At 39.6% G+C, this 14,483-nt stretch overlaps 1 protein-coding gene across 4 annotated transcripts in view; it reads left to right on the top strand.

The window, feature by feature from the left end:
• LOC148409263 (uncharacterized) overlaps nt 1-14,483 on the top strand; it is a 58,753-nt gene that overhangs the window by 2,785 nt on the left and 41,485 nt on the right. For 2 of the 4 annotated variants that reach the window (XM_088438842.1, XM_088438840.1), the window contains exons 3-18: nt 3,413-4,081; nt 4,679-4,847; nt 4,933-5,186; nt 5,608-5,733; nt 5,822-6,019; nt 7,885-8,025; nt 8,146-8,403; nt 10,376-10,559; nt 10,652-10,818; nt 10,892-11,035; nt 11,126-11,304; nt 11,446-11,618; nt 11,715-11,939; nt 12,025-12,134; nt 12,291-12,518; nt 14,295-14,421. In XM_088438842.1, the coding sequence (XP_088294968.1) occupies nt 3,425-4,081; nt 4,679-4,847; nt 4,933-5,186; nt 5,608-5,733; nt 5,822-6,019; nt 7,885-8,025; nt 8,146-8,403; nt 10,376-10,559; nt 10,652-10,818; nt 10,892-11,035; nt 11,126-11,304; nt 11,446-11,618; nt 11,715-11,939; nt 12,025-12,134; nt 12,291-12,518; nt 14,295-14,421 (3,340 nt within the window). In that variant the 5' untranslated portion in view covers nt 3,413-3,424. Of the gene's footprint in view, nt 1-3,412; nt 4,082-4,678; nt 4,848-4,932; nt 5,187-5,607; nt 5,734-5,821; nt 6,020-7,884; nt 8,026-8,145; nt 8,404-10,375; nt 10,560-10,651; nt 10,819-10,891; nt 11,305-11,445; nt 11,619-11,714; nt 11,940-12,024; nt 12,135-12,290; nt 12,519-14,294; nt 14,422-14,483 lie in introns of all 4 variants that reach the window. The other 2 variants (XM_088438839.1, XM_088438838.1) reach the window with 1 other exon arrangement.

The raw sequence follows: 14,483 nt of genomic DNA, 5'->3' as shown, positions 1-14,483 counted from the left end.
GCTTGATATACCACGAGAGGAGTGCCGTATGGAGTAAGATCGCTGTCAAAAAGGCGTATCCTTGTTTTCGAATAGACGTATGCGCGTTTTCAGATTTGTATTCGTGTTTTCAAATTTGTATCCGTGTTTTCAGATTTGTATCCATGTTTTCAGATATGTATTTGTGTTTTCAAAGATGTATCCGTGTTTTACCACTCGTATGAGTACGACTCTCGTGAGACATGTGCGAGAACCTCTCTTTTGGATGCACAAATCTTCCTTTGCACGCATGGATCTGCGTTTGCACGAACTGATCTGCTTTTGGGTTTGAGTTGAATATGCAAAATAAGATGACGTCACCTCAAGAAACCAGACAATGTCAGTTGATCTGCGAGCCATCCAATCGTGCAAAGCCAGATCCATCCGTGCAAAGGAAGATTCGTGCATCCAAAGGCAAGATTCTTGCACGTGTCTCGCGAGAGTCGTACTCATACAAGTGGTAAAACACGGATACAAATGTGAAAACACGGATACAAATGTGAAAACACGGATACAAATTTGAAAACACGAATACAAATCTGAAAAGGCGGATACAAATCTGAAAACACGGATACCTCTATTTGACAGCAATCTTACTCCATAGATCCAGGCGTACAAAGGCAGTTCCAAGATTTAAGTACGTGTCTCGCAAGAGTCGTACTCATACAAGTGGTAAAACACGGGCACAAATTTGAAAACATGAATACAAATCTGAAAACAACGGAACGGAAACCCAAATCCTGAATTGGAGGATGAGGGTGACGCTACTTTGACGTTTTTCACTTATTTTTTAAAAAAAAAAAAACATTCTGGGGGGGATTGCCGAAATTTTCGTCATTTGACGCGGGATCATTTGATTCACGTATGTGTCAAGCTTAAACCAAGCTTGGCACTTGAAGACAGGATAAAAGTAAAGATGAAAGATGGATAAAGTAAAGATGAAAGTTGGATGAAGCAAAGTGAAAGATATTTTTGCAAGAAATTGAAAATTTGTTTTTTTTTTCAATGTTGGATGGTTCTGTTTTTTACTTCAGTCAGATTGTAGATTGCACAACACATTATATATATATATATATATATATATATATATATATATATATATATATATATATATATATATATATATACACACAGTGGGCCCCCGTTTTACGAACTAATCCGTTCAGCGGATTAGTAACTCGTAACTCGAACTGCTCGTATGACGGGCAATCCAAACCTATGTTAATTCGTGAATGCGTGCAACGCGTGCAAAAACCTTAGGTAAAAACATCACGACTTTATACACATATTAAAAATGAGTAACATAACCTACTGTACAGTTAAATTAAATAACATAAATATACAAAGGAAAAATGACATTTACCTTTGGGGCGACGTGACTTGAGCTGGGTGGAGGCGGAGGGGAGCAGAGACCAACCCGCAGAATTTATTGATGTATTTTCTTAAACGGGAACTTTTCTCAAAACTAGAACATATCACCGGCGATTTCCTTCTCTTTAATCCATAATAGAAGAAGCCTCTCAATTTTGTTGTCGATCGAGGTCCGTCCCGCGGCAAGGAAAGTCTTGCCCTTAGAAGATTGCCTAGCGGTTACGGCCATACTCACGAGCCATGCATGCGCCTCCTTCGTATTTTTTTTTTTATTATCTCCTGCTTGGTTTCTATTGTCATCATCCTCTTACTTCTTCCTTTACCGCCACTTGCAATTTTAGAAGCCATGTCTAACAGATAAAGTTTGCAAAGTCTTCACAACATTCCTTCCTTCCGTTTTTGACTGATTTTCTCTCCTTCCTTCCGTCCCGACCCGCTGTGCCATCAAGCTAGATAAAGGCGTTCGGCCAATAGCATATCGGCATTTCTGTGATTGACGTGACGCCGGCCAATAGCATCTCCGTGAGTGAGACCGTGACTGACACCGTGACTGAGACAGTGACTGTGAAATTGTAAGAGCAATATCGTTCAACTTTGCCGTGACATGCTTTAACAACTGATTTTGATGACGTGGCAAAGCGAGAAAATATGAACAAATACAATGGCCGGCATGTCAGATTGCTCGTAAGGCGAATGGTCTGTGCGTAAGTGGGGGACAAAAAACTCCGCGGACCACGCTCGTAAGTCGAAATGTTCGTAAAAGAGGGTGTTCGTAAACCGGGGGCCGACTGTGTATATATATATATAAATATATATATATATATATATATATATATATATATATATATATATATATATATATATATATATATACATTGCACTCACTGCACTAAAATAATATAAACAATCATAATAGTATAAATACTATCATATATACTGAATGCTGTTCATCAAAGACAAACTTTTATACAAGATCTTTATGCCTTCCTCACTCCGAAGCATCAGGTTTTTCGCCAGCTAGACGGCTGGATAACGTTTCAAACAACCAGACTGTCTTTCCTTTTGCTCTGCTTTATTTGAACAATGGCCATTGACCATTACCCTCTTTAGGTTGCCGTAAAACTAGAAAAATAAAACACGTAATCAGCTAATGATACATAGCACCTCTCAAGCTAACAAACAGTTGCACAATGAAAAAATACTCTTATTTCCAGTGTTTCTAACGATTAACAAAACAGATGAACAGTGTCATAATTTTGACAACTTTACTTCCGGACAATTCTCGTCCAAGGCAAAACAAAATAAGATCAGCAGTCCTCGAACATTAACCTGTCGTCGTTGCATGCTGCCACATTGGATAACTCACGTCTACTGAGAAAAACAATGTTTCGAAGTAACCAGAAGAGGGTGCGCTTACTCTCTGTACAAATCTAAAACAACAAAGGTGGTACTGCACTTCTTGAATGGCAGAATAATCTAACTCAATTCAGACATATTTAAGAAAATATTTGTAATAATATATTTTATATTTTAATATATATACTCTTTAAAACTCTTTTTGAGCATAGCCATTGATTCACATCTTTGCAGTTCTATTTCAGAGTTGTTCCATAAACTGACTCCTTGAGCAGATACACACATTTGCTTGACCAGTGGGGAAAAAAAAACAGCAGATAAGCCGCACTGGACTATAAGCCGCAGGGGTCAAATCATGAGGAAAAAGTCGCGGCCTATAGTCGGAAAAATACGGTACTTATTTTGCTGTTTTTAAAATGTCAAAAGTTCAATGAACATTTAATATTCAATGATATGCAAATGAATTCAAATTCAAATTCATATTCAAATGAATCACGCACTGGTGAATACTATATGATTTTCCTGAAGTGTAGGCTTACGTCTAATATTTGTTTGTTGTCCAAATGGTATGACCTTTGTGGCATCTGCAGGTGCCATTGTTTTTTGTTTTGGGTGACTGTTTTGTGGTTTTAATAATTGAATTCTGAAATGTTTTTCCACTTGGCAGAATTCAACAAAGATGGAGAATGTTCTGGAAGAAATTGTGGCCATGGTGAAGCAGCAGCCAGCAGGGATCCCAGTAAAAAAACTTAGTATGTACTATAACAAGACATACCATCGCAATTTATCAAAATCCAAGCTGGGATATAAGTCCAATGCTCTTCTGTTAGCATCTCTGAATGAGTATTTGATTGTCGAAGGAAATGTGGTGTTCCACAAGGACCATAAGTGCAACGATTGGACAGTCGGAGCTGAAGGTGGAATGAGTGCTAGTGCTATGGCTGTGGCTGCGGCTTGTGAACCCAAGAAACTAAAAAACACCAAGAAATTGGAAAATTTAGTGAGCATGATGATAGAATATCCAGAAGGAATTCCTCTGAAGAACTTGTCAGCAGTCTACAGGGTGAAATTCGGCAATAAGATGAAATTGAAATCTTTAGGCTTCAGTTCTGTTGCTGCCTTGGTTGCAACCTTAGACAAGGATCTTTTAGTAAAAGGGGACCTGGTGATCCATAAGATGCACCAGCCTCAAGAACCAGATGGAGCTGGAATAACAGTAGTAGGGACAAATTTATATTCAGAAACGTCGTCATCAGATCAGTCTGAACCTCTCCCTACTGGACCCAAGCTCCCTGAGAAATTGGATGAACAGCGTCTATACAAGAGGATTGTAGAAGTAAGTCCGGTGTCGTTACTCATCACAGCCGTATCCGTTGACGAATATTGTTCATAGTCTTTTTTTCTAGACTGTCGATTTCATAAAGTGTTTTGTGTTTGGAGAAAGGGATGAACAAGCATGTTTTTTTAAAGCCAATCAATCAGTTAAATAAAATAATAAAAACTTTATTTAGTGTACTGCACTGGTACTGTATATGAAACAGTAACAAAACAATTTAATAATAAGTTTTAATTGCTTCATATTTTAATGCAATTCGCAGCTCTTGGGATTGTTTAAAACAGTTTGCCATTAATCATGTCTGACATTTATTGTAGTGCATGACTTGAGTGCAGTCAAAAAGGTTTTGGTATCCCTTTAAATCTCAAATTTAAAAAGATGATTTAATCCATTTATTAATTGTATTTTTTTTCCATAGTAGTCTAGAAAATGTTATCTAAACCCCATCCCCAGATTTTACATATCACGTACTATATAATGTATAAACTATAATAGATGTAAATTCAAAGTTTCATTTAAAGCCCACAAATTGTCCAATTCCTGCACTACACTGCACTCCTTGGGTTGTGTCTTTTAAATGTTCTTCGTTTTTTTCAGGTATATAACAAATACCAGCTAACTGAACCGTCCATGGATCTGCTGGAAGTTGGCTACCTTCATCACTATGGGGAAAAGCTTCCATTTGACCTGTATTTATCCATGTATGACAGCTTGGAATCATCTTGCCTCAAGCACCTGCCTGTTCCACTTGGCTCTGGAATATCTGGTAGACATTTTATTTAGGAAAATAAGCTTTTGTATTTAGTAAACAAGTGTGTTTGTGTTTTTTTGTTTGTTTTTTGTTTCCTCAGCTGCCACTGCAGCCAGTAAGGGGAAGATTAAAGATGCAGCTCGGAGCGAGTGCAGTGCTAGTGTTTTCAGAGAAGCCTTTAATGCTCAGATGAGAGAGGTCCATAGAGATAATGTGAGGGCCGTAGAAGCAATGGGGCACAATGGCATCCAAGGTAAGAGGAACAGAGATCTGGATCCAGACAAGGTCAGCAGTCTGATGGAGGATGTGATACGAGTGCTTGCTGGAGAGGGAGAGCTCGTCACCAAGGAAAAGGTAAAAAGCAAACGTGTCTTTGAAATCAGAGCTTTTGGAAATACAGTAATACACTTTGAACCTGTGCCTGAAGCAAATAATTAATCTGATAACATACATTCATATGTATTTGGGCTGTGATGAGGACTGAGTGAAAGGAATAGATGAACATCCCTAACCCTAATGTACTTAAAAATCAAACAAAAATAAGTGAAAATATAACTGTCGTGGAAAAGAAGATACAACTGATGAACACATCAGTTTACAGATTAAGAAAATCCAAACAAATTAAATTCTGTGCATTTGTCATCAATGTTTTTGTCTGTAACTTAGCACGAATCAACTTAGGACTAGTAGAGTCCCCAAATTTCCGTCTCGCAACAATGTACCATTTTAAATTTGGTGTGAAATATCACACATTCTTCCCTATTGATCTTCTCAGGTAATCTCGAGGACTTGCTATTTGATGCAACTTTCTTCTACGGAATCAGAAAGCCTCAATCCTCGTAGTATTCAGGCCCTGAATGACCTTCAGTACTTGGTGAAAGAGATAACGATGTACATACAGGTTAGTAGATCGTAATAGTGGTCATTAAAAATCAGATGTCTCCCTCCGATTTGATCCTATGTGCTGAAGTATTTTCTTTGTCTGCCAGTCCACTGAAGCGGTGACATCCATCTGTACCCTGTATGAGCTGGGACAGAGTTTGGCTGGTCTAAAGAACAAAAAACGCTATGAAGAGCTGAACCTGGGACCCCTTTGTAAACTACCCGTCATCCACCGCATGTTTAAGATTGACAGTAACACCAAGGACGATGATATTCCCCAGATTGAGACAATTGACATCTTAAAGGTAAAGTAGTTACTTTTGGAAATTAATTAAACTCATTTTAGTATTTAAACAGGGTTGCACATAATGTTTTTTTGCAAGATACTCACATGTGTACCAGGACGTAGTGTTTGGTCCTCACGATTTCTTTCATTAAAAAGTCTTCCTCAGTGTCATTTTTCGTATCGCTCCTACATTAAGCGCACTGTCTGCGTGTTATCAAACCTGTGTCCTCAAAAGTTTCATAAGTCCATCACTTAGGGCAGGGGAGTCCAAACTCTGTCCTCAAGGGCCGCTGTCCTGCATGTTTTCCAGGTGTTTTTCCTTCACACACCTGAATTAAATAATCAGAATCATTATCGGGCTTCTGATGAGCGAGTTGATGTGTTGATCATTTGAATCAGGTGTGTGGGAAAGAAACCTGGAAAACATGCAGGACAGCGGCCCTTGAGAACCGGATCTGGACACCCCTGACTTAGGGTTTGTGTGGGTCGATGGGACCCGCTTTAATTCGTGCAACGACGTCAGAGGTAAATTTTACATCACTGTAAAATGACGACATAAATGATCTCATTCACACCCTCACCAGAATGATACCCAGTCCAAACAGCCAGTCCAAACCGCTTCAATAAATGAACAATTATCCTCAGATTAGGAAGACATGGGACGTGCATGCATAGCTTTATGAAAGGCTGGGGAGAAAACTATACCCGTGAGTTCAACATACTGCGTTGCGTCTCCGCTGCGCTGTGTCTTGCATGTTAATGAATGAGACTGATTCCACATCTGCGTATTCTCTGAGCAGCGCTGCGTCGTGGCTATGTTGTTGCACCGCAGTCCACCAACTTTACGCAGGACTTGTAAGATCTGCTCTGCCGCCGTGCGCCTTGGTGAATTCCACAGTTCAGAAAGCACCAAACAGGAAAAAAAACGTGATCTACATCCGAATTTACAAAGAAAAAGCACTCCATGTGGACAAGCTTGTCTTCTACTAAGCTTGTGGATTGATTGGATGAACCCAAAAGCGATTGGTTTTCCTTCTCTGTGCCATCGTCATCAAGAAAAAAGGAACATTTTCGTTCTGTTAAATCAGTTAGTCTTCAGGACATAAACCACCTGCAGAAAACAGTGGCTGCTTGCTCTAAAATAATTGGGACTCCTCTCAGGTCTCTGTTCATGATTTATGATTATCTGACATGCAGGCTAGCAGGACACATTGTGCTCGACTCCTTGCATGATTTGTTCTCAACGGTTGAATGGTTGGCATCAGGACACTGGCTTTGCTGCCCCACCTGCAGAACTCAAAGGCGGAAGGCCTTTTTTGCCTAAACCTGTGTTGTTTCTCAATTTGAAGTTTAATAATGCACTTTTATCTGTCGCTAAACCATTTTTACTTCCTACTCTATGTGCCATCATTTGACCCTCTAGGAGAGTTGTATCAATTGAATTGAATTGAAATGAATTTACCAGCCATACTAACACAAATATAAAAATGAGCAAAGGCAACACTTGTCTATCTGACTGACATAAAAGAAAACATGGAATGCCAAAAAGCACAGTTTTTAGCAGTACAATGCCATTTAATAGCACAGCAAAACAAATATACAAAGTTTATTGAGTTTGGTTATTATCTAGAAAATCATGTTAAATGGCTTAAAATCGGTGATTAAATTCAACTCTTACCGTATAAGCTATTTTTGTTTTCATTACATTTCGTCAAACAAATATACCTTTGGTTTTACCAGGCATTTAAAATCAACAAGCAACTGAAATAACTAGCATTGTCTAATATATTAATTTTTCCATCACTGTAACTTAAAACAACAGTACAGTATATGCTTAATATACATGTTGAAGCCTCTTTTGTTTGGTTGGTTTTCTTTTTCTAGCAACTTCGGGATTACAGAAGAAAGTCAAAAAAGCCAAAAGTGGACCTGGCTGAGTTTATGAAGTATCTAGCTGACCATTATAACTGTGACTCTCCTTATGAGCTGGGCATCAGAATACACAGTCTCGGGCTGCCCATAGCGGTAAGGTTTAAAAGACTGTTATTATTCTCTTTTTCTTAGTGAGCTGCTTTATAATCCTAGAATTTAATTAAAAAAAAAGCATGTTACAGCAATGATGAAAATTCCCTCTCTCTCCTTCAGACATTAAATAAAGTGGGTCGTTGTGAGCATGGTCAAATGGATCAGTTCAAAGAAACCATTCAAAATGAGCTGCAAGAGGAAACTCGGCAGCATCTGATGAAGATAAAGAAAAGTGTCCTGGACCCAGTAAAAAGCACAGACTCTGCCTTTGCAGTAAACTTGGACCTCAGAAAAAAATATGCCTCCTTGACAGCAGCAGAAGTGGTGCTGGCAGTCTTCACAAATGCAGAAAAGGTGTTCAGTTCTACGATGCTAGGGGTAGGTGGGAGACATTGCGCGAGATATGCGCGTTTATTATTTTATAACAGTTGTTGAGTTGTAAGTTGGTGCTCACTTAGCCCAGACAGCTAGTATTCCACTTTTTTGTTGTTCCCTCTGATGGAGAAGTTAATTGCAACGTGACAATTTACCTGTCTGACAACTAGCCCCGGTCTTCCTATAGTTAGACACTAATATACCACGTTCCTTCGCCATGTTGTGCTTTATCTTTCGTGCCCTAACGGGCACACTGTGCAGGTTCTCTGCATGCACATATAGTTGTCTATAAACACACATGCCATGGGTACTCCTGCAAGACAAGCAAGTGCAAGTTACTGGCTCCTGGCGCACATTGACCAAAGAGGGTAGCAGTGGATTACAACTCCTACCCTCATTGGTTGACAGGAATCAATCATGTGTCTTGACTGACCTTCGGCAGCAGTCTCCAAGTCGACCTCACACTCGAGTGAGATCATGCGGCGGAAGGAGTACGGTGAGGACGAAAGAGAGAGTTGAGAAGATGTTACAAAGTGTTGTTAGTGCTGGTTGGTTAACTACGGGCTCTACTCTAGGTCAACATCTGAGGGCCGTTACCCCAAGGGTTGGTGTGGGGTCCTACTTTGCAAATTTTAGTTTTCGCAGGGGTTTTTCTGTCCCTATTAAATGGGAAAAATGTGGCAACACTGTAATTTGATATTGTTTCTTAATTGTGCTTGATTTGTTTTTCTCAGAATGCCTCAAATTGATACAATAAATATGGAATACGGTGATCCCTTGCTATTTTTTTTTTTTTTGGGGGGGGGGGGGTATTTTATTATAAAAGGAAATCTAGATAAGAGATTTCCAATGGTCCGGTGAAGGTCTTTGCTTCTCTGTCTTGGAGGAGCAACAGCCTGCGTATAATACGAATGAGACTGGCATGTCCAGGTTTGAATAACAAGCGGGTGTTAGAGCAGGAGTAGGTTACAACTCTGTCCTCATTGGTCGATGGTTGCGTCGGGACCCAATCGCGTGTCTTATAGAAGTACCAATCTCCCTCTTGAAATCTAGTTTGGGTGTCTTGCAGGTGGTAGTAAGGTCTTCTATAAGACATGCGATTCTGTGGGGGTGGGGGGCTAATTTGCTGTTTTCACTTATTGCAGGGGGGGTTCCAGTCCCAATTAACTGCAATAAATGAGGGATCACTGTATTCAAAATGTAAATTTTCTCCCCAGGGGTCAGATACCATTCCCCTTTTCAATCTCTGACCTTTTTTCATGCTTGAAATGCATTAGATTTGATTTTGTAAAATTAATATGTTGGCAAACCCCCTAATTATTGACATTACAGTTTAATTTGATATACGTATGTACTCCCCACTGCACTGCAACATTTGTGTTGATTGTCATTTTAAGCATCAAAGCCTTTCATTCAAAATATCATTATTAGTATTTGCACCTATCTCTCTCAATCGCTGAGCCTTTTTGTGTTGTGTTTTTGTGCTGTTCTTTTGCTGTTAGTAGTAAGAGAAAACAGTGGAAACACAACAAAAGAGCCAACATCCGAGTACCCTACCCTTTGGTCACTAGGCAACCTGCTCTACCAATTTAGCCAAAGCCACTCTGCAAGACCATGCTGTTGTTGCCTTGCTGGTATTCGGTGACACGCTTAAGACTCCAGCTTTTTACCAGTTATCAGTATTATGGCAGGACCCTAGTGACATGCTGGCCTGCTGGGCGGTTGTGGCCCGGTACATAGACTGCATTGCCCATGTCTGTAATAATCCTTGCAAATCTAGTAATGTAAGAGTAGAGAAGTCTCATAGCCTAAAGTCCCCCTGGCCCAAGTTGTGACGTTTTTAGTAATTCATAATATCTAGAGGCACTGGCTCAAATTCTTAGGCACCAAACTTAGATAGATGGGCCACCACACCTGCCTGTACCACAAATTATTTCGTATGCACTTAATGGGTGTAACAAATTGTTTTTTGCAGCATGTCCGGAAATTCCTAACGAAAGTGTCAGGCGACAAGCTGGCAACGGCTCTATTTCAGTTGGCTATCTGTGGTGGCTCGCTCGCTGTCCCACAGGACCAGGTGGCCAAGGACAAAACTAACCAAACATCTAAAACAACAAACTCAATGGAAGTTGGACCTGCAACATCAAATCCCAGTGAAGGTATTGATTCAAAGTTGGTAAAGAATGGAAAATATGCTTTTTTGCCGCACATTTTCACAACAATGCTCCTTAATTTTGATTGACTTTTTCAGCCAAAGTGAAGCAGTTCCTAAAAGATAGCATATCATCAATGAAAACATCCATCCATTTGGCTGATATTGCTATCTTAGAGGGGAAGTTGACCAAGCACTTCCAGGTCAAAGACTTTCATTCCCTGGGTCAAGGCAGCTTCTTGGGGTTCTTGGTTAAACACATTCAGGTGCACTATTATTCCTGTCTGCTATCCCTATCCTGCATAGTTCAGTTCTTGATCTCTGTTGTGTTGAATGCAGCTGCTGGAAGATGTTCTTGGTTCAACTTTGATTCTGAGAAGTGGTGGCATGAAATATGCAAGAAGCTTTTTCCAACCCACCAAACAAGACATATTTGAGTTCATCAAACAGTGCGGGCAAAATACTTCTGGTAGTCAAGAAGAAGTGAGGCCACATCTTATAAAATCACGACAACATGGGTCTGTTGTTGCATACAAATCATTTTCAAATGGAAACATATTGTTCTCCTTTCAGCTTTCCCGAATCGAGTCGGCACTGCAGTCCCACTATGGAGTGCAGGACAGTCGGAACTTGGGCTATGGCTCGTTACAGTCACTGGCCAAACTAGTCCAATGCCAGAAAGATCTAACTGGAGGAGGACTGAGCCAGGTCTTTTATGAGTCTGCATTGTTTGCCCGGCATGGCATTTTAAGGTTAGCGTTCTGTTTTATGCAAATGTCAAATTAAAATCATATCAAATCAAAGCCATATCTTATAAAGCCTGCCAGTCTACTGTCGAATCCCTAACTGATGAACTTGTCTTATCAATGCTTTTTTGTCTGCACTATTTCCAGTGCCAAATATGAGTGTGAAGCAGTGGGGTGGCTTGGGGAGATGTCAAAGTTGGAAGCTCTGGCCAGTTTGCGTTCTTGTACTCTGTTAGAAGATTTAGGTGAATGGAGTCAATGGGAGCTTGTATATAAACCATTCCATGGCCCCCTCAAAGATTTTATTGAAAGAAATGCAGGTAGGTGGTGGAAAAGTACTGTTGGAAATTTGTTTATTCTGTAACCATTGCTAGGATTTAATGACCTAATACTTTCCATTTTTACCAATCACACAGCAAATACAGGCTTGGCAGCGTTGGAGGTGGCCCCAAATATGCTGCTCAAGATCACTACAGACACAGGTGATAAGTATTTTGCTAACGCAGCCATGACCCTTGATCCCATAGGGACAGCGGGCCACCTCGTGTCCATTGTTGTAGCAGATGGGATCGCAAATGCTCCCACAGCCCTCCTGGCTAATCATATTCAGAGTTCTCTGGCCGCGGCTGTGGCTAAAGAAGGTAGCAGAGCCATATTAAAGCCTCAGTTGTATTATGTTTGAAAATACAACCTTGTTATATTGCAAGCATTTTATTTTGTGTCTAGATCTGTCTCGAGTTGAAGAGGACATGTCATGTTACAGCACAGTGGCTACATTCATTTTGGATTGTTTGGTTCGAATTCCAAACAGAATCTGTCAGGCTCTTTTGCAGCAGGTTAGTCGCACTGCATTGCACAAGTACGATGTAGTTTAGAAGTTTTCATGAAGTGTAATTTTGACTTAAGCTTCATTTTAAGATAGAGGTTTAAATGAAGCATTGCATGCATTTTATGCTGTAGCGTCATTGCGCTCAAATTACTGTGACCGACAGGTGTTTTTAGAGCCTTTCTCCAGAGTCTTGGGCCAAACAAAGTCAAAACTGATTCTAATCACTGTGGCCCAGTCAAACCTGAGGCACATGAACTGCTTGCATCGACTTGGAATCCTCCTGGGCATTACAGAGTGGGTGAAGAACTACCAAAAAATGATGGCATCATCACAGATCCAAAATGGCTCCTTATACCCAGGACCATTTAGTCATCTCAAAGTCCAAACACAGGTAATACTACTCAAAAGGAACAGACTCTGAAAATTCTGTTAATGCACCTCTGAATGAGAGGTGAGAATATTGACTGCAGCCGCTGCAGCGCACCGGGGTCCAGACACCGCATGGCGGCCCAGTAAGGAAAAAAAAAAAACGTTGATTGAATAACGTGGGACAAGTCAGTCATGCTGTAGTCGGAAATGATCATTTGTCCAATTACCCGACCATGGCACCTGACAGGTTTTGAAGAGCTGTGAAAGAGTGTGTTGGCTATAGATATACAAGCAATTGAGCAAACCCTAACTCATGACGCACAAAGAGCTATTAGGGCTGCTCAATTATGGCCGAAAAATTGAATCATGATTTTTTGGTCAATATGGAAATCATGAGTATTAATCACGATTATTCATCATGTTTGGTCAAACATGTCTTTTTATTGCCCTTTTTTTTTAAACAAGCACTATATAAACAAGGCTTCAAGGCTTGATACTTACAAATAATAATAATAAACTAAAATAAATAAATAAAGTAAATAATAATTATTGGCAAAAAATTGGCACTCAGCAAACATACCTGCTGAGTGGTACCCAATGAAAAAAATAAACCTACTTAGAAGCCACATTATTTACTTTTAAGCAAATTTTAATCAATTAGTCAAAATGTCATTTTCGTTAATTTCAAACCGAACATATTCAAATTTTTGGCCAATCGGATTTTTCAAAATGGGTCTCAATGGATAGCTAGCACTGTAAATATTAAGAATCATGTGAGAAACTAAACGGCACTTCACACTGGTAAATAATATATCAGAGGGGGGAAATAAATACTTTGTCGCTTAGAGTGATGGCTCTATGGATTAATATCTACGTGGTCGATCTCTATTGAAAATGTACGTGAAAAGCTATCTTTTTCTACACAATCGCGTAGCTTTTCAAAATGTCTTGTGCAGGTTGGCTTAATATAAAGCCCAGTTGGCGTTTGCGCGAACAACCGGAAGGATTGAAGTTTCACGTTCAACACATGCATTTGTGTTCGCTCATCTTCCTCCTCTTTGCTGTTGGTGCATCTGTGAGGTGTATCACATCATTTCAACAGCTATAATTCATACTGTTACTTACAGTTGGTAGTTTGTAAAACATAGTTTTATTAAAAATAGATGCAAACTGACCGATCATTTCATGCGAAACTGCATATATGCTAGGGAGGTTTAATCAAGTAATTCTTGTAAAATATACGTGAATGGGATGATTTGTGATAGTCAGCATAAAGGAGTTAATTACATTTGATTAAATATCCCCATTTTAAACGTTAACCAATGCTATGCGTTTCTAATTTAGGTAGATGATTAGACATCTGTAATCTTAAAATAATTTCAACAGTAAATTCAACTAATACTACGTTTTGATTTTCCAACTAGCTTTGATTTACCATGTAAGTGAAATTATGGGAATATTTTTGCAAGATTACCTTGCTAAGTCTTCAGGAGGCTGAGTTCACACTTTCAAAGCCATAGTATCTTTTCTTGGTAAAAATCTTGTATGTCAGCGCTATTGGCTGTGCCAATAATTAGGGCATTTGACAAAAGCCACATGTCCCCTATTATGCAAAAACGGAATACAGCGATTCAATTTTTTTTAACCTCCTGTAATTAACTGTGCAAAATTAATACGTTAAAAAGCCCGGCCAGAAGGATTTGAGGATTTGATTTGGCTTTTCATTGTCAAACATCTTTCTCTATTCCAGCTTTGGCAGTGTTATCATTTGATGTTATTTATTTATGTATGTCTTCAGTCTAATGTGATGGATTCTGAGAGCAGTAGTCTGTCAGGTGTGAACATGAGTCAAGGTGAGGATCTTGAAGGCAATGCAACAGACAGCAGTCTATCCTCCTCTCACCTCAACGACAGCCCTCTACAAGGTGACTGATATGAATGCATCATTTTTTGTGCGTTCTTGATTGTTTTTAAAATAAAAGTGACT

Source organism: Hippichthys cyanospilos, chromosome 17 (genome assembly GCF_059441005.1).
Source record: "Hippichthys cyanospilos isolate Australia breed blue-spotted pipefish chromosome 17, RoL_Hcya_1.0, whole genome shotgun sequence".
NCBI lineage: Eukaryota > Metazoa > Chordata > Actinopteri > Syngnathiformes > Syngnathidae > Hippichthys > Hippichthys cyanospilos.
The sequence above is the reverse complement of the archived record's forward strand: the minus strand, read 5'-3'. Positions and strand labels throughout refer to the sequence as shown.